Genomic DNA, 18702 nt, shown 5'->3' with positions numbered 1-18702 from the left:
TTGAATAGGTGGTGTACCGTTCTGTAAAGTGGGCATAATAATGTGTCGAGTTAATACATGTCTAAAACGCAACTTTATCTCAGCTATAATCTTGGCCATAAAGGCATCAACAGACATTCCTGGTCCCTGTCCCTTCCCCAGGTCTGAGTGTACAGGCTCTTACTTGCATAGAGGCTGGGCTGTTGTTCACATAGTGTAAAGTTTAGTACTGTAGTCAAGACTTCCCAGCCTGTTTCGCTTTGGCAGTTCTTCCTTAGCTACTCCTTACTCCCCTCTTAAAACTAAAATTCCTCGCCTACTAAGCAAGCAAATAATGGTATCATTTTGCAATGTTAGGATTAAATGAGAAAGAAATGTTTAAAACTGCTCTCTGTTTAAGCATTCGTCATAAACACGCCTTTGTTATAACTGTGCTTTCTTTTGGGCAATCCTCATTTTTAAATGACAACACATGACTGAAATCTGGTAGCAGACGGATGAAAAGGGAGCTGGAATGGGCTCCCTCTCCAACTGTTGCGCGTCAGCCTCTTTCCCAAAACCCCTCTATTACGTCCTGTGCTGTGAGGGAACAGGAGAAGATGAAGTGTTTGGAGAAGGATCACGAGCAACGGTGTCTTGTTTTCTTACGGTCTAAGATTTAGGAAAACATTAAGCACACTGACTGTTTAATTCAAACCGTTCCCTAACAAGGGATGTTTAGGTGTTCTTGACTAGGAAAAATGAAAACGCAAAGACAAAGGCCACTCAACCACGCCTCACGTCGTCAGAGGGAAGGTTAACTTTTCCCTTCCTGGAAAAGGACAGACCTCGTGGTTTCACTTCATTTCCACGTAGCCACGCCCCTTTCAGGTTTACCGCGCCGTTTGATTACATCACACGCCATCAACACAAGAAATATCGCGAGGTCTCCACTTGCGCTCCCTTCGAACTCGATCAGCTGTGAGAATTACTTTTGTTCTCGCGATATTTTCGTGGACACCGGGCTCGGGCGACCCGGGCTTCTGTGAAACATGGCGGTGGGCAGGGACCGTAGCACTAGGTAAGACGCCGAAACCCTGCTGGGGCCGTTTTCTCCGGTAGTTCCGGGCGGATGGCGACGTGGGCGCGGTTGAAGGGCGCACAGTCGGGGCGCTGGCTCAGCTTGGGACTTCCGTGGCTCTGCGGGGAGCAGCCGGCTGCGGAGCCGCTCCGCTGCCTGGGGGCGTTCCTGCCGAGTGTCGCCGGCGACCGCGCACCGCGGCCCGGCGCACCGCGGCCCGGAGCTCCGCTGCACGGCTCCACGCTGGCCGGCCGCGCCTTGCGTTGTCTTGTCCAGGCTGTCGTGGACAGTGGCGGCCTCGCCAGCGCCGTGCTTACTCTTGCTGTCTTTTAAATTAAAAATCAGGCCGAGAGAGGGGCCGGGCCAGGCGCAGACGCCAAGACAAGTGGTGTGTGTCCCGCTGTCAATTGCTGACCCTCTCGGGAGGGGATGGCTCTCAGCTCTTGCTCCAGGACTTCCATGCGTATCCATAGACTGGATCTGACAGCTCCGTGAGCAAACATTTCATTAACTTCAAGTGTGGAATTTAGTGCCCTGCAGACTATAGGCAAGTAACAGCTGTTCCGATGTTGCGAGATAGGTTTTCGGAAGCAATTAAAGACAGTTAAAATAGGCTTTGTTCATTGGCTTGAAGTTATAATTCCAAATTTCAGTTCTTCAACCTAATATGTAGAACTCCAGCGTACGTAACTAAAGAAACGAGTCTGCTGGTTTGAGGAGGGATTATTGCCTACCTTATTTATTAGTTACCTTAAGTTATTATTACTCTTTCACTTTGTAGAGGAAGATCCTGAGAAGTAGAAGTTTCATGTTTTTGTAGTGAGGGTTGGGAGGCGGAGAAGCTTTTTTTCTGATAGTAAACTTCAGTACATCACTGAGTATTTTAACAGCTTCGTGGTACACGTTACAGAAATATGGCAAGATAAGAGATCTCTGAAAGGAAGTCACTGTAGTCTAGAACAAGAACAAGAAAGATTTAGAAAAAAATTAACAAGTTTATTTTCACCGGGGTTAGTCGTTTAAATAATTCATTTTTTAGCAGAAGTTGGTTTTAGACTTTGTGTGCTACAAGTTCTCTTTAGTAGTTTTCCTAGATTTTAATTATTTGTTTTAATGCCAGAGAGCTTATCAGTTAACTTTTGCGTACTAGTTTTCTCATCAATAAAAAGAGAATAATGAGGTAATACCTATCTCATAAGAAGTTGGGAAGAGTACGTATTTCAGATAATAGAAGTATTTAGAACAGTGCCTACCATACTGCTCTTAAGTTTTTGTTATTTGTCATGTTTTGGCTTCTGAAGTTTCCTGTGGCTTGGCTACTTAGGCACAATAGAGACTGAAGAAGATCCTTTAAAAAATAGTTTCTTTCTAACCCCTAAAATAGATTAAACACTTGAAGGGTATGGGTAATAGGAAAACTCCAAACACTTGTCTTCCTCGATTTGGAAAACTGCTGCCCTCTTAATTAGTAATGCACACATTTGTCTTTCTGTGGCTCCATCCAGTCGTGTTTCTATCAGTAATGCTCTCTGACTTCTTCATTAACTCATTCTCTTGCTCCTGGAGAACATTTACATTGTAGATTATTTCATGTGCTCTTGACCTTTTCTAGTTGTATGTCCTTATTTTAGTCTTAGGAACTTTGTTTGAGTAGCTACTGTTGTCCTTACTTCCTATTGGTGGAAAGCACTTCCAGACTCCTGTTGGAACGACACTTGTCGGTCGTCTCTTTTAACGTTTACTCAATACCTCACTTCTATTTTGATTAATACCTGGTGTAGCCCATATGTACTACTTTCTTAGATAACAATATGTAAGGAATTCTGAGAAGTTGAAGATCTTCACATTTGTTGTAATAACTAGTAAGTTCCTAGAAGGTAGTTTGGTTGGTTGGTTGGTTGGTTGGTTGGTTTTTCAGATCACAAAACTTGCACAGCACATTACTTGTCTTTCCAGTGAACTTTTTATCATTAAGAAACTTACGGGATTAAACCTATTTACTATAAACTAGGGAGCTTAAAGTAGTGAAAATTTATTCTTTTCAGTTTTCAAGAGTCAAAGTCCAAAACCAAGAAGGGTCCTGCTTTGTCTGAAGGTTTGAGACAGAATGTTTCCTTGCTTTCCTGGCTTCTGAACAATCCATGTAAACACATCACTCTACACTCAGTCTTTGCATGACATTCTCCACTCAATATTGGGGCCTTCACCATGTGGTCTTGAAAGGACACCAGTCCTTTTTTGGATCACTCTAATCCACTGTGATTTCCAAATAAGGTTCCAGATTATTTCCGTATAAGATTTATTCACAAATACCAAGGCCAAGGACTTCCGCATATCTCTTTGAAGACATAGTTTAATCCACAGTGTAGTGGTATGCTAATCATTTAACTATTTCTCATTGAGAAGTATACATTATAAATAGCAGGTAATTCATAAAACATTGGTAACAGAAGATATATTCTTGTGCTAATGAGATGGCTCGTGTGGTACAGGTGCTTGCCACTGAGCCTGGTGCTTGCTTTTCTTCCCCAGGACCCATATGGTAGAAGGAGAGGACTGATTGTTACAGATTGTTCTCTAACATCTACATGTGTGCCATGGCACAGATGCTCCTCCCCGATAAATGTAATTAAAATAATTGAGCAGGCTATATAAAGTTTCTTGAGTTCTGTATTTTATCTCACTATATTCAAATTGATATGATAAAGGAGACTATATACTGTTTTCAGGAGTGTTGGTGTCTATTTCAACAGGAAGAGGTTTATTATTTCTTAAGCAGTTGGTCAAGTCTTAGTTGCTATCAGCACATCCTTGAGGTTTAATTTTTGTTACTTTTTTTAAAGGACAGTTTAGGGGAGACAGCAAAGAAAGCAGAAGTGGTGTTAGAGATCACTAAAGTGTACATACAGTGTCTACCGGTGAACAGAAACATCATGCAGAGTCTCCTAGTCTTTGGATTTTGTAGAACAATATGGAAATAGATACAAGAATAATGCCAGTGAAGGCTGGGTTTGAAGATGGAAACAGATAAAATTACAGTGTTAATTTTATTAAATAAGGATATCCAAAGCAAAAAACCCTATGTTATCTACTGTATCTCTTCTTTTAATTTTATTTTTATTTTATGTGTATGGGTATTTTGCCTACATGTATGCGTATACACCATACATGCATACACCATATTGTGCATGATTTCTTTGGAGACATCAGATAATGGTGGAATGAGGGGAGAAAAAACAAGTACTGACTGATCCAGGTACAGAAGCTATGGGGAAGTTATGAATATACCTAGATATCCATAGAAGTTGGCAACAAGTCCTGAAGGCAGGGGCACTGGAATTGGGAACAGACTTTGCAGCCAGGCTGCTTGGAACTAAATCCCTGTTCTACATAGTACCACTTGCACCTTCCTGGGGAAAAATGTATGACTGTTCTTATTTATAAGAAGGAATAAAAGTAGCATCTGTGGTATAGAAGAGTAAGTTAATATGTTAAGTGTATTCAATAGTACCTAACATGAAAGTTAGTTGTTCTGTATGTCTTAATTTCTATTATTAGGGCTATTATTATCAAAGAGAAGAGGTGGGATGAGAAATATGATTAAGAACACATAACTTTTTACCCCAAGAGTCTTAGCAATGAAATATTGAATGGGAGTTATAAGATGAGGAAGTAGGATTTCATAAAGAGCAGCAATTGGATACCTTGTTCATGTCACAGCAGTGGCATATACAGTGTCAAGTGTTGGAGATGGAATGGGTTCTTGGAAGTAGTTAGTGAGTTTGCAGGAACGGGACAGGAGAAGTAGTAGACTGGCAGCCTGCTTCCTTCTAAAATGGTAATCCTAGGAAACAGTCGAAGAGGAGGCCTGAGACTTGGTGGTAGCCCTGTGGGCTGTACGGTCTGGCTCAAGGGAGGGGAAATGCATAGATTGTGTTTGTTCTTGGAGTTTGTGAGACAAACAGCTACTTGCCATAGTTTCATAGTATAATTTAAACTTTATTTATAAAGCTTACTTTGAAAGTATACTTAAGTTTTGGAAGTAGTTATTTCTTCAACATTATACAGCTACTGTTTAGAGCTGGTGATTCTCTAGTGAACAAAACAAAATTGTTCCTCCTGGATGGTGTTTCTAGATGTTCATTTACCCAAATATGACAGTTTGGATTTGCAGTCTATGCTGCTATGGGTGTTTCTCTTCCTTCCCTCAGTGTTTATCTGCCTGCTGTGTGAGGCATTGGCATTGCAGAGGTGATGTTAGATAGGGTTCCTTCCCTGACTGTCCTGTGGAGAAAACAATATGCAGGTAGTGGCTAGAAACAGTTCTAGGCACACAAGGCCCAGAAGAGTAAGAAGAGGAGTCAGTCACATGATAACTGGGGGGAGTGGACAAGGAACTCTGGCAGAGAGAGCAGAATGAACACTGAAAGGTTTTCAGTGTTGCTAGAACTCAGACAGCAAGACATGGGGTTTGATGGACTTGGTTTGTGAAGGATTCTGAAGCCATTTTAGGATGATCTAAATACTGTGTCATAGGAAGTGACTCGAGGGCTTTAAGAGAGATAATATGCAATGTGATGGCTGTCAATAATTGATTCATAGTAGTAAGGGAAGTGAATTGAAGCAGTGCCACAAATTGTGGCCATGGAAACTAAGGTAAGGGACTTCTGAGCCCCTGGGAAGAAAGCAAATAAAGAAACTTAGGAAGAGGTTAAGTCTGAAGGTGTAACCTGTGTTTCTGGCTTGTGCAGTTTGGTGTGTACTGTTGTTAATCATTAAGACAAGAAAGTGGAGGAAAACCAGTGGTGAAGTATTTCAGTGTTGGACTGGGAAAGAAATATATATTGTAGAAGGCAAGGAGATAGTCTTCTGAGGGGTCATAGCTGAAAATGAAGATTAGGAGGAATCCAAATCTAGATGGAAAATGAGGGATCAGGAAATCACTTGGAAAAATGAGCATCGTGTCCAATTCCAAAATCTTGAGTTTTGAAGGAGTTTGGCTTTTCAGCTTTTGATTTTGAGATTTGGGTGCTTGTTGAATTTCTTAGGACAAGGTAAGAGACTGTTTTCATAGGAAGATGATCTCTCTCTCTCTCTCTCTCTCTCTCTCTCTCTCTCTCTCTCTCTCTCACACACACACACACACACACACACACCTGAAACACACACACATGGGTGGAGAGTGAGAATATGGATATCAAAACATTGTAGACAAAACTACAGTTTGAAGTTTTTCTCTTGGACTTAGTACCGTGAAAGATGACAACCTTGAGCCAGTTTAGTCAGGAGAGGAGAAGGAATGAGATGTAGAGTTGGGCTGTCGGTGTGCTATCAGAGATCTGTACTTACATTTGGATTGAGTTTAGGGGAGAGTAGTATTTTGCTGCACAAGCCTGAAAAGTTTGGATCCTTAGTGCCCATGTTAAAAGCTGTGGTGGCATGCACCTCTAATCCCAGCAATGAGGAGACAGATACAAGAGGACTTCTGGGGGCTTGTTGGCTGTCCAGTTTATCTGAATTGATTAGCTCCAGGTTCAGTGGGAGACCTTGTCTCAAAAGTAAGGTGGAGAGATTGAGGACAATGCTTAGCATTGATCTCTGGCTTCCACACACACATGTACACATGCACATGCATGGGCAGATGCACAAGTATACACCATACACACATAAACAAAAATCTCAGTCATACACAGTGAATAGAGATTGAATGATTGCAGTGCCAGTCGTAGGTTTCTGCTTAGGTTTTGAAAGTGATCTAGAGACGATTTAAATGTGTTGAAGAAGATGTGCTGGGATCATTTGCAAGTCTGCCACCTTAGGAAATGGCTTGAGCACTGTGTATTTCCTTACTGTCTGTGTGATCAGCTCTCCATGTTCCTAATATCGTAAGTGTCTGAGAACTTAGTCACAGCTTGTGTTACCTAAATTATATGTAATTTGTCAACTTAATACAAAATAAAATTTCTAAGTGTTAAAATTTAACATTTAAATTTAAACACTTTTTGAATGTTAAAAATGTGAGTTTCTCACTTTTTTTTGGTTTTTTGAGACAGGATTTCTCTGTAGCTTTGCACCTTTCCTGGATCTTACTCTGTAGACCAGGCTGACCTTGAACTCACAGAGATCCTCTTGCCTCTGCCTCCTGAGTGCTGTGATTAAAGGCATGAGCCACCACCGCCCAGCAGTTTCCCACTTTTGATTGTTTTTCTATTTGGTGTGTGTTTGTGTATTGTCTTTCACTCATAATTTTGTCAGAGTGGGAATGGAGAAAAGAGTAATAAATTTTTTTTTTTTTTGTCAAGGAGAGTTGGGAATACTGCTTTCTGAGAAAATTGGTCATATATTCACTTATCTGTTTGTTCCTTAGCATGACTATATGAAGGAAGAGGAAAGTTTTTCTGAAGATGAGGCGACTGAATCGGAAAAAAACCTTAAGTTTGGTGAAAGAGTTAGATGCCTTTCCCAAGGTTCCTGACAGCTATGTGGAGACATCAGCCAGTGGGGGAACAGGTGAGCTCGCTTCAGACTCTGATTTACTGATCACCAACATGTGGGCGCTGGCCATGAGGATGAGCTTAACGCTGGGCTTTACAGTGCCTTTGCTACTGCTCATCCTGTGCCAGATTGCTCTGCCTTTACTATCTGTATTCTCTGTAGCATCTGGCAGTCTCTCTGTGCCTTTAGCAGTGTTTATTAAATGTTGGTGAGCAAGTAGTACAATTTACACTTTGGTACTGTTCCAGTTATGCCTTACTGTGTTTATATATTATTATATATATGACATACATTATATTACATATAATATATATATATTCTTACATATAAATGGATTTGAAAGTGAGAGGAGGTAGGAAGGCTGCTGAGACAGCCTTGTTCCTGTTCTGGGTTGGGTGACAGTAAAGACTTGCTGTAAGAAGATCCCCAGAGTGGAGTGAGAGCTAGTTGAGTTACAGCTATCTGTCTTACTTCTTCCTTGAAATGAGGATGTTAGTATTTATATTGCTAGGGTTAATGTATTAATTATGTAACTTTTTATGTGTTAAGTGCCTAGAGCAACACTTGGTACAAATAAAAGTATTTGTTAAAATAAAGTAAGTGATAAAATATGTAAGAAAAGTCTATACCTATAATAATACTTCCTATTATTTTTCCCCATGATGAATTAATAAGGTAACATTTCATATGCTATTGCAACCTCATTGGGTAAAAAAAAAATATGTGTATTGTAGGGTGCATATAACTTAGTTGGTAGTGCTTGTCTAGGATGTGTGGAGCCCTCGCTTTGAACCCTAGCACCACATAAACTGGGCATGGTGGTACATGCCTGTAATCTCAACACTAGGGAGCTGGAAGCAGGAAGATCAAGATCATTCTTGATTACAGAGCCAGTTGTAGCCTAGCCTAAACTACTTGAGACTCTAGCTCAAAAAAACAAAACAAAACAAACAAAAGCCCAAGTAAATAAAATAAAGTGCAGTAAAATGGCTTGCTAGTTCTAACCCCTGTGAGTGAAAAGAGTGCCAGTTCTTGTTGCACAGCCTGCCTTGTATCTTGTATTATTTAGTGAATTCTTTTGATGAGGTGTTTATTTTGCAATGTAGTAATACTTTTAGGATATTGCAAAAATTAGATGGAAATATTTTAGAGGCTTGGAGAGCTTATTTTCTGGCTCACAGATATTACGGCATCTCAGGACCTAGTTTGTTTTAAGTTGCACTCTGAGCACATGTATTTCTTAATAATGAGGGGAATATTTTTAAGTTGGCACTGTCAGCATGCTTATTTTTATTACTTACTCTCTAATTTCTGTCTGTCTGGTGATGGACGCTGTTGACACTGAAGACAAGTAATTCTCTCTCAGTATGCAGATGTTTGTGTTCCTGTTTGTGCTTGCTCTGGGTTTTCATTTCTGAGCTGGTTTAAAACATCAATAACATTTTAAGAGAAGTCATTTATACTGTTTATTCAAATAATGTTCATATTGGACACTTTTCTTTCCCTCATTTAATGCTGCTTAAGATAGCTATTTACTTTTTATTGTTTTAATTCTTTTTGTCTTTTTTTTGATTCCTCAGTTTCTCTAATAGCATTTACCACTATGGCTTTATTAACAATAATGGAATTCTCAGTGTATCAAGATACATGGATGAAGTACGAATATGAAGTAGACAAAGATTTTTCTAGGTAACAAAGTTTTTCTTCTTGATGCCCTTAGATTCACATTTTAAAAAATAACATTCTTTGAAAGTATCCATTGTTTTGTTTTGATTTATTGTAGTTTTGAAGAAATAGCACTGGAAATTCTCATTAGTTGCTTGTATTACTTGAAGCATTTTAGAATCTAAGTACTGGCTAAATTCTAAAACAGATTTAGTATGCACTTGCTTACAAACCCCAGCCCCATACTCTCCCCAAAAACCCACCTAAAAACATGTTTTTCCTTAGCCTGGGGATGTGGTGACAGTTATGTCTAAGCTAAGCTGAATTTTGATATAAATTACTTTTAAACCTTTGAAGACAAAGTACTAAGAGACAAAAGTAGCTTGAAAGTCATTCAGTTGCTTTATTTGGATGTTTCTGATGGGTTGCAGATAATGGGTAGAGAGATACGTTTACGCTTCTTTTACATCTCAGCTCTGCTAATGGCTATATCATACACACAATTCTGGGCAATGTCACTAAATCTATATTGTGTGTGCTTTGACTTTCTGTTCTGTAAAATAGAAAATAGTAAGTATAGAACTTTTCTCATGAGTTTATGACCTAAATAACTCGGAATTTGTAGATGATGCATAACATTGAGCTAGTCATACAACTAACTCTTGTCCGGCCTCCATCTCTTTGCCTGTAGTATCATCACTCATCTGTTACTATTCAAGGTCCTGGTTACTTTTCCGGAACGTTATTAATGCTCTTACTTCCTTTGTGTTTATCATCATTGAAACACTTGATTTTGTTTGTGGTTTCAGGTAGGTCAGGAGTCTGTCTTCTTGGCCTCCACCTGGTTCTTTCGGCTCTCCCTGAGCTTTACATTTATTGACATCGAGTGGTTTGAGTTCCAGACAATTTTAAGACTGATGCTCTGAAATTTTAATTCCTATTGAAATCAGTTGAAAAAAAATCATTAGAAGCAAAAAGTTTGATAGGAAACACAGAACTGAATGTTTATGCCGTTCTCCTGTTAGTAATGTATATTAATGACTTTTCTGTTGATGTGATAAAATACCTTGGCTAAAAATAACTTGTGAAAGAGGTGTTTTGGCTTACAGCTCCAGGGGTTAGAGTCCATAATACCAGAGAAGATATAGCATGCCTGCAGGAGCGGAAACTAGCTGATCACATTGTCAAACACAAGAGAGTGAGCAGGAAGTGGGTGTAGGCTACATAAAACCCTCAAAGCCCCCCTCCTCCAGTAATGTACTTCTACTAGCAAGATTTCACCAAACTGGGGACCAAGTATTGAAAATATGCAAGTCTATTGGAGACATTTCTCATTCAAACCACCACATAATGCTTAATTAATTCTGTAATTCTGGTATTTGAAAGTTAATTTTATAGGAGCTAGTCATTGCAAATAAAGCATTGATTGAATCTTGTTTAAAGGCCATGTAAAGCTAAGCTGTGCTGGTGTACACTTAATCTCAGCACTCTGGAGGCAGAAACAAATGAATCTCTGAGTTTAAGGCCAGCCTGATCTACATAGTAAGTTCTCGAACAGTGAGAGCCTATCTCAAAGTGAAAGGGCTGTAAATCCATAAGCATCCGATGCTTTCCTGGTGGTTTACTCTCATTTGTCCTGACCGAGGCCTGGTCTAAGGGTGGCTGTTTTTCTGTTGGGCATGAATGCTCCTCTGAGCACTAATACTTGAATCTGGAGCATCTACTTGATAATTCCATTCCAGAGTTAAAGAAATGGCATTGAAGGACACCCAGCTTAATGTATGGTGTATGGTTTTTATGATAAATGGAAGAAAAAACTTGGAATTCCTGTTTGATTCAGGTTTCATGTCCTTAAAGAACTGTTCTATCTGAAGTTTAAATAGGCCAACCTTAGTTTCTTGGAATTTTTGGCTATGGAGTCACTGTTACCAAAGATGACTGTTAAACATGGATAAGCAGAAATGTTTTTTGAATAGTCAAAGTGGAACTTATAGTAGGCCAGAGGGATGGCTCAGCAGTTAAGAGTTCACATTGCTTTTGCAGAGGACCAGAGTTCAGTTCCCCATGTCCACATCAGGTAGTTTACACAAAAGAGAATTTTTTTTTAATGTTCTTGTTCTGATTTTAAGGAATGCAAGTTCTAACTTGTGTTTTACTGTCTGAAATCCATATTTTCCATAGGTGTGTTGGTTTTCATTTCTGGTGTTTTGCTGATGGCTAGGTACTGATGGCTGCCCTTTTCTCTTTCAGCAAGTTGAGAATCAACATAGACATTACTGTTGCCATGAAGTGTCAGTGTGAGTACATCTTCGCTACCACCAGTTTCAGTGTTCTTTATGTTAGTGCTTTTAAGAGATAAGAAGTACATTGTAACTACAGTTTGAATTCTCACTGATCCTGAATATATGTCATATTTGAATATTTAAATACCATTAAAATTGTAGCCTTTCAAAGTAAAATTTCGTATTTTTTAGTCTTCGTAGATTTGCCTTATAATTTCTTTGTATCCTTAAAATAATTCTTATGATTGATACTGTGTTCAGCATCTTTAGTACTTAGAGGCTATTTAATTTTGACATGTTAGTCAGTCAGTTAACCTTAGCTCTTTTTTTTTTAACAATGTGTCATCTTTTTCAGAGCAAAAAGGAGAAAAATAAAATCATTTTTAATTTCAGAGTACTGTCTACAAAAGCTACATAATACTACTATTTTAACTTTTGAACAAATAAAAGTTATCTCAGTTGTTTTATAGCAGATGTTAGTTTTGATCGGAGTGCAGAGTGTAAAAACTTTGTTTTAATGCAGATGTTGGAGCAGATGTACTGGATTTAGCAGAGACCATGGTTGCATCTGCAGATGGTCTATCTTATGAACCAGTAAGTTTGATTTATATGGTTTTTAAAAAATGTGTGCTGGAAATACTTTAGACATTTGCTCTTAGTTTTGTCTGAATTTTTTTATTTCAACAGTAATCTAAATTCTCTGTAGAACAACTTGTGATGAAGAAAAGTTAACCCTAATATAAAATACTTGAGATAACTACAGCTGGCATTTTGGGTAGGCCTCTACTGTCTGTTATATTTCAAGTGACTGCTTCCCATTAGATTCCCTTTTGTATTTGCCATAAGAATGGAAGTTTGCACTTTTTAATTATCTCAGGACTTTATGACCTATGCTACTTTCACCAAGCCTAAATCTTTAAGAACATTTAATCTGTAGCTTTCTTATCACAGTCTGAGGGAATCTCATTGGCATTTACCTTTTCCAATGCTGATACTCTGATTAGTTTCAAAGTACAAGCTGTTCTTAACATAGCTGACTCACCACATAGCACATTACAGGGTAGGTATGCTTGTAATAGTAGCTGATCAGAACTAGCCCTGAAACAGCCTCAGAAAAAGCATGGGGCCCAGTGGCCCCATGGCGTGTAGTTTACTTGTTCATTTTAAAAATCATTTTCTTGTCACTAAGCAGACTTGCAGAATAATGACTGAAGATGGAACAAGAGTAGAATTCAGTTCATTGACTGGATTGAAACAAGAAAACCTCTGGACTAGTTCTGATTCCTGAGTTAACTTTAGTTTACAGCAAGAAAATAATGTTTGTCTTTGATAAGTGCTTGTTTTCATTACTTTTAAGTCACTGTGACAAAATCCCTGTCAGAGGCAACTTGAGGGAGGAGCTGTTTGTTCTGGCCTACAGATTCAGAGGGCTCAGGCCATGGTTCCTTGGCCTCTGGTACTTGGGCAGAACATCATGGATGCTGGAATGTATGAGCTTTCATGCCATGCAGACAGGTGACAGAGACAGGAAAAGGCCGGGATAAGACACCTGAAGTCAATACCAGCCCAGTGATTTTACTTCCTTAAGTTTCTACAGGCTTCCACAGTTGTACCACTCATTAGTGGAGGTCCTGCGTTTTACTTAGAAACCTGAGGCAGAAAGTTAATATTCAGACCATAAAGCATTCTTAAAGTAGAAATGGTGATAGAAAAATAGTTAATTGTTACTGTAATCCCCTCTTCTGATCTCTGTTTTTCCACCAACAAAGTTTATTTTATAGTATTTTACATGGAGTAAGTAAATGTAACTTACTTTATAAATTCAGATACTGTTACAACATATTAGAGTATGATCTGCAGATTTGGATCCAAATCCCAGCATTTGGACACTGTGACATTTGCATTTTATACTGTTTTCAGAATATTCAGTTATAGTGCTTTTTTATAGTTTATATGTACTCATTTACACACGACCTGAGGTTAGCCTCTGGTGTCATTGGGAAAGGTGCTGACCACCATGTTTTTTGAGATAAGGATCTCTTTCGCTGTCCTAGAACTTTTAACCCTTAGGCTAAGCTGGCTAGGTAGCCAGCAGCTCTGGGGAACCCACCTGTGTCTGCTTCAGTGCTGGGATCACACACACATGCTGCATGTTTGGCTGTTTTGCATCAGACTCAGTTCCTCATGCTTGCAAGGCAAGTGCTTTCCCAGGCAGGCATTCTCCCTTGCCCCTGTGGCCTTTGCTCCCTACTTACTGTTTGCTTTTTTAAGATTTATTTATTATGTATACAGTGTTCTGCTTGCATGTATGCCTGCAGGCCAGAAGAGGGCGCCAGATCTCATTACAGATGGTTGTAAGCCACTATGTGGGTGCTGGGAATTGAACTCAGGACCTCTGGAAGAGCAGCCAGTGCTCTTAACTGCTGAGCCATCTCTCCAGTCCTCCCTACTATTCTTTATTTTGTGTTTTTTTGTTTTTAATTTTATGGGGGAAGTTTTGAGGTTTCTTTTTCAGCAAAGGTGTGTGGCTTTGTTTTGTGACTGTTTCCTGTCAGGAGGAAGGGCGATGGGTGCTTGAGTTCCCACTTAGGCTGTGTCTTATCTGTTACCTGTCTCCCTACCCCATCACCAGTGTTGCCCTTTCAGTTTTAATTAGTTTTCAGTTTCAGTAATGGTGAGCTTGAGTGATTTTAAGTCCTAAAATACCCATTTTGTGCTACTGGTTGATTGTCAGCTTGCATTTGTTCCTATAAATGTTAGTGACTGTACACAGGAAAATAGTTATCATTAGTAAAGCTTTTTTATGCTATCTTGGAATAAAACATTACAGATTAAATCATAAATATATCTTAGCAGTACTGTAAGTTTGTTTCTTGTTCATAGAAAAACACTTAAACTGGTGCTATGTGAACAGCAAGGGATTTATTGCCAGTGACTGTGTTCTCTTCTTTTGCAGGCAGTATTTGACCTTTCACCCCAGCAGAGAGAATGGCAGAGGTAAAGTATGAACAATATCATTACCGTAGAAACCTAGACCACTTTTGGTGGAAGCTATGCATATGTTAAAATATTTTAGTATATAAACAATCCTTACGAACTCAAAAAAATATCAGATCTTAGGAAAGTTATATATAATCTTTCCTGTATTATATTTTGAATCATAAATAAATTTTAGTTTTTATTTAAAATTTTAATTAACTTAAAAAAATTTTAACTATGAAAGTATGTGAACATTGTTTAGAATTTGGTTTGGAGCCAGGTATGATGATACATACCTATAATCCCAGCATTTGGGATGCTGAAACAGGAGCATCCTAAGTTTACCTCTTTCCCGAGCTAAAAAGTAAGTTTCAGGACATGGGATAAATATGTAAACTGTCTCAGAAACAGACAAAAGGTTCATTTTATAAACAGCATAAAGGAAAAGCTTTGTCATTTTGGCAACTGAAAAACCATGAGTGATGAGAAAGAACCACATGACTCCCTAGGAACTTTGTGTCCGGGTTTTTCATTTGTCAGTATGCTGTCTCCGGTGTTGTCTGGAGTACAGGTGGGATTGTTCCTGGTGTTTGTTCTCAGAAAAAGTGCTTCCCCATCCCCTTTTTCTTCCCAAGATGGCTTATATTTAAGGTTACCCAATTTCCGATTATTACCAAAAATGTGCTTAAATGTTTGTTTACTTTTTATAGACATTTTGTTTTCTAATCCCCACTACACTTGAAGAATCTTTTTGTTTTAATTACCAATTTTCCTAGCTGGAAAAATCTTAATATTGAAATTGAATATAGTTGAAGAAAGCAGTGAATATTTGGGTTTTCTGGGTTTCTAGCACTTTTACTAGAAAGCTCTATCTAGAAATGAAATATGTTACTTTTATCCAGAAGTATTGAAGTGAGAGTCAGGTGTGTGCATACTTGTAAATCCCAGTAATTAAGAGGTTAGGGCAAGCCAGGTGGTGGTGGTGCACACCTTTAATCTCTGCACTCGGGAGGCAGAGGCAGGCAAATCTCTGTGTGTTCGAGGCCAGCCTGGGGTACAGAGTGAGAGTTCCAGGAAAGGCGCAAAGCTACACAGAGAAATCCTGTCTCAGAAAAAAACAAAACAAAAGGCTAGGGCAAGAGGATCAGTAGTTCAGAGCCGGGTCTACATAGTGGATCCCTGTCTCAAAAACCTCAAACAGATAAACAACCAAACAACCCACCCAGGAATACTAACATGAGTTGTCTCCTCTTTAAAATTTTAAGATTTTTATTTATATGTGTGCCTCTGTGTGTGCCATGTTGTGAACTGTCTGCTGTGGATGCTGGGAACTGAACTACTGGAAGAGCAGACCCTCGAGTCACCTCTTCTGACCCAAGATGGCTTGTAGATGTAACTAACCATCTTATTAAATAAGAAACACAGAGCCGATTCAGAGAAGAAAGCCAAGAGGTCAGAGCTAAGAGCCTTACCCTTCCTGCTTCAACCGAGAGCTCTCTGAAAAAGGAACCTACTTCCTGTGTGTATGTCTTTATATAGTCTAGCTGTTCTGCCTTCTCATTGGTTGTAAACCCAGACATGTGACTGCCTCGTCACTGCCTGTATGTACAGCCCTCCATGTCCTCTGTGGTATTGAGATTAAAGGCGTGTGTCTCCAATGTTGGCTGTATCCTTCAACACACAGAGATCTACCTAGCTCTGTCTACCAAGTGCTGGGATTAAAGGTGTGCGCCACCACCGCCATGCTCTTGCTATGGCTCTAATAGCTCTGACCCCCGGGCAACTTTATTCATTAACATACAATTAAAATCACATTTCAGTACAAGTAAAATACCACCACAATGGCTCCTTTTCTATTTTAATAAAAAGGAAAAAAAAGAAAAGGGTTATAACTAACAAAAGAAAAACTATATACAAAAGTACAATAACTATATACAATATATACAAGTAATGAATATCTAAACAATGTCTAATCCATTCGTATTTGAGAAATTCAGAAAAGATAATTTCATTATCTATCCTATTTTGGTAAGTCCAAAATATATCTAATTCACTTTCTATCCTAATTAATCTTCAACTATAACTAACTAACCTTCAACTATAACTAACTAATCTTCAACTCCCTCAGAGACCCAAGAAGGAAATAATATTAGCTAACAATAATAAAAACAGGAAGTGCATGCAAGCAACTTCCAAAAAATTTGTGAGTTGACAGAAACAGCCAGCTGCCTGGACAGTCACCTGAGGTTTCTCCACAGTGCTGGAGCATCATCTTCAGCCTATAGGCTTAGTGTATCTGACAGACTCATTTGTGAAGTAGGATGTACACAAGGTCAACAGTTCAACCTCACATTGGGTGAGAGCAGTCCATGTACCAGAAACACCTGAATTCCACTAGTGTCATGTCATGATTCAGGATTTTAAATTCTGGAAATTGTTGATGGTTTTTTAATTCAGCTGTCCATTCTTCTTGGCTGTGTATATATGGCTTCATCTCAGCATCCCGTTCTTCTCCACATCCCTCTATCAAATGCCAGTCTACATTTGAGAGGCGTGAGCTTAGTTACTCTTCGAGAATAATTGTTTCAGCTGCTGTTCCATTGCACATCAGAAGCCATCGGCCCACTGCCTGTTCAGCTGCCTTCGAAGAAAAGGGCACTGTACCTTTTCCGAATTGTGAAGGCCACTTCAGGGATGGTGCCATATTGTCCTGGCCTCAGAAGATGCCTTTTGTAAAGCCATAACCACACTTGTATTGGCAAGAATCAGTAGTCCTTTGTTTCACGTCCTGTCTGTCCATTTGGTTCTGTTGATTCGAGGATACTTTGTTGTCCAGTGGCTAACTTTTGCCACAATGAAAGTTAACTCCATATGCAGTTTCTTCAATGCCCATATTTTCTCTGAAGTAGATTGATACTGCCAGGAGCCGACATGTCTCATAGTCATAACAAAAAAGAAAAATTTTCTAAGTTATTAAAACATTTTAAATGCCATATTCTGTAGATCTCTGAAGAGTTTGAAGATGACCTGTCTAAAATATATCTGCTCAATTTTAAAACATATCTAATATGACTACAAGTTCTATTGTAATGTCTAACTACTAACTTTCATTTCTTTATATCCTAATAGTTGGTAATAATAACATTCAAGGATCAGAAAATTGCATTGTTAAATGAACGGTATAAGTACAATTAGAAATATACATATAACATTTTCTAACAATATCAATTTCAATATATATAATTTGTATACAATATAAAACAATCCAATCCAATGTAAAATATTTAAAACTAGTAATTGTTTTTTTTTAAACAAGAACCTTAAATCTAATCTCCTTTGCTTAGCCTTTTTCTTAACCCTTGACAACAACTTGTAACCAACCCCCCTAAACAATGAAAATTATCCCAGACCCAAAACCCATTAAAAAGACCAAAAAACCACCCGCCCCACACCACCTCTTTGGGAATGTGGGCGTCGTTTCTTAAAATTGTTTCCTGCTGGATATGGGCAAAGTTATCTTTATCCTGAAAGAAAAATTTTAGGTTAATTGTCAAATTCTAGGAAAGGTAACTATATCCTTCATTATCCAGTCTGTGTATAATGCCAAAGTTCAGGGTTTATCTCAAGTCCTTATTCAAGTAGTCTTTGAGACTGGATCATCTCAGCTAGTCATCTCAAAATTGCTCTGAGCACCTTGTAGTTCAAAGCTGATCTGTAGATGATGTTTGTCAGCTTAGTGATATTATTATTGTCCACGTGGAATTGTTGTTGTTGTGGGGCCCCATCTTCTTCCTGGAGACTTCAGTTGATGTTAGGCCTGGCCGTGATTTCCTGCAGAAAACTGAAAAGAGACTCGAACACAAAGACATATATATGCAGCTAATTGAAGCCTTTTTTCTAGAATTAATTAGTACTCTATATGACCATTCATATCTTAACAAAGTTTAAAATGTATATATATATATATATATTAATCTTGTAAATATTGATATAAAATTTATACTTTAAGAAAAGTTTAAAGAATCAGAATAGAATCAAAGAGTTGAGATTAGTAATAGAATAGTCCCTTAATTAATTTGGCTTTTCTCCTGTCCCATAGCAGAAGATGGCTCTTTTCTTCTGGCATGATACAGGGAGTTTGCATTTTCCTTTTAACAACATGCTTGAGTTTAAAGAAGGAGAGAGCCATTCTCCAACTCCAAAGTCAGCTTTAAATTTTAATTAAACTGGGACTATTAGAAG

The 18702-nt window shown here is 38.6% G+C and overlaps 1 protein-coding gene across 3 annotated transcripts in view; it reads left to right on the top strand.

The window, feature by feature from the left end:
* Nucleotides 1-578: 578 nt before the first annotated feature.
* Nucleotides 579-18702, top strand: part of Ergic2 (ERGIC and golgi 2) — a 42871-nt gene continuing 24747 nt past the window's right edge. The window contains exons 1-6 of one of the 3 annotated variants that reach the window (XM_059256407.1): nucleotides 579-1039; nucleotides 7407-7549; nucleotides 9115-9223; nucleotides 11450-11496; nucleotides 12005-12075; nucleotides 14438-14478. In XM_059256407.1, coding sequence (XP_059112390.1) covers nucleotides 7444-7549; nucleotides 9115-9223; nucleotides 11450-11496; nucleotides 12005-12075; nucleotides 14438-14478 — 374 coding nt within the window. In that variant the 5' untranslated portion in view covers nucleotides 579-1039; nucleotides 7407-7443. Of the gene's footprint in view, nucleotides 1040-1372; nucleotides 1587-5882; nucleotides 6094-7406; nucleotides 7550-9114; nucleotides 9224-11449; nucleotides 11497-12004; nucleotides 12076-14437; nucleotides 14479-18702 lie in introns of those variants that run through there. The other 2 variants (XM_059256408.1, XM_059256409.1) reach the window with 2 other exon arrangements.

This window comes from Peromyscus eremicus, chromosome 3 (assembly GCF_949786415.1).
Source record: "Peromyscus eremicus chromosome 3, PerEre_H2_v1, whole genome shotgun sequence".
Taxonomy (NCBI): domain Eukaryota; kingdom Metazoa; phylum Chordata; class Mammalia; order Rodentia; family Cricetidae; genus Peromyscus; species Peromyscus eremicus.
Note: the sequence above shows the minus strand (reverse complement) of the source record. Positions and strands in the feature narration are given on the sequence as shown.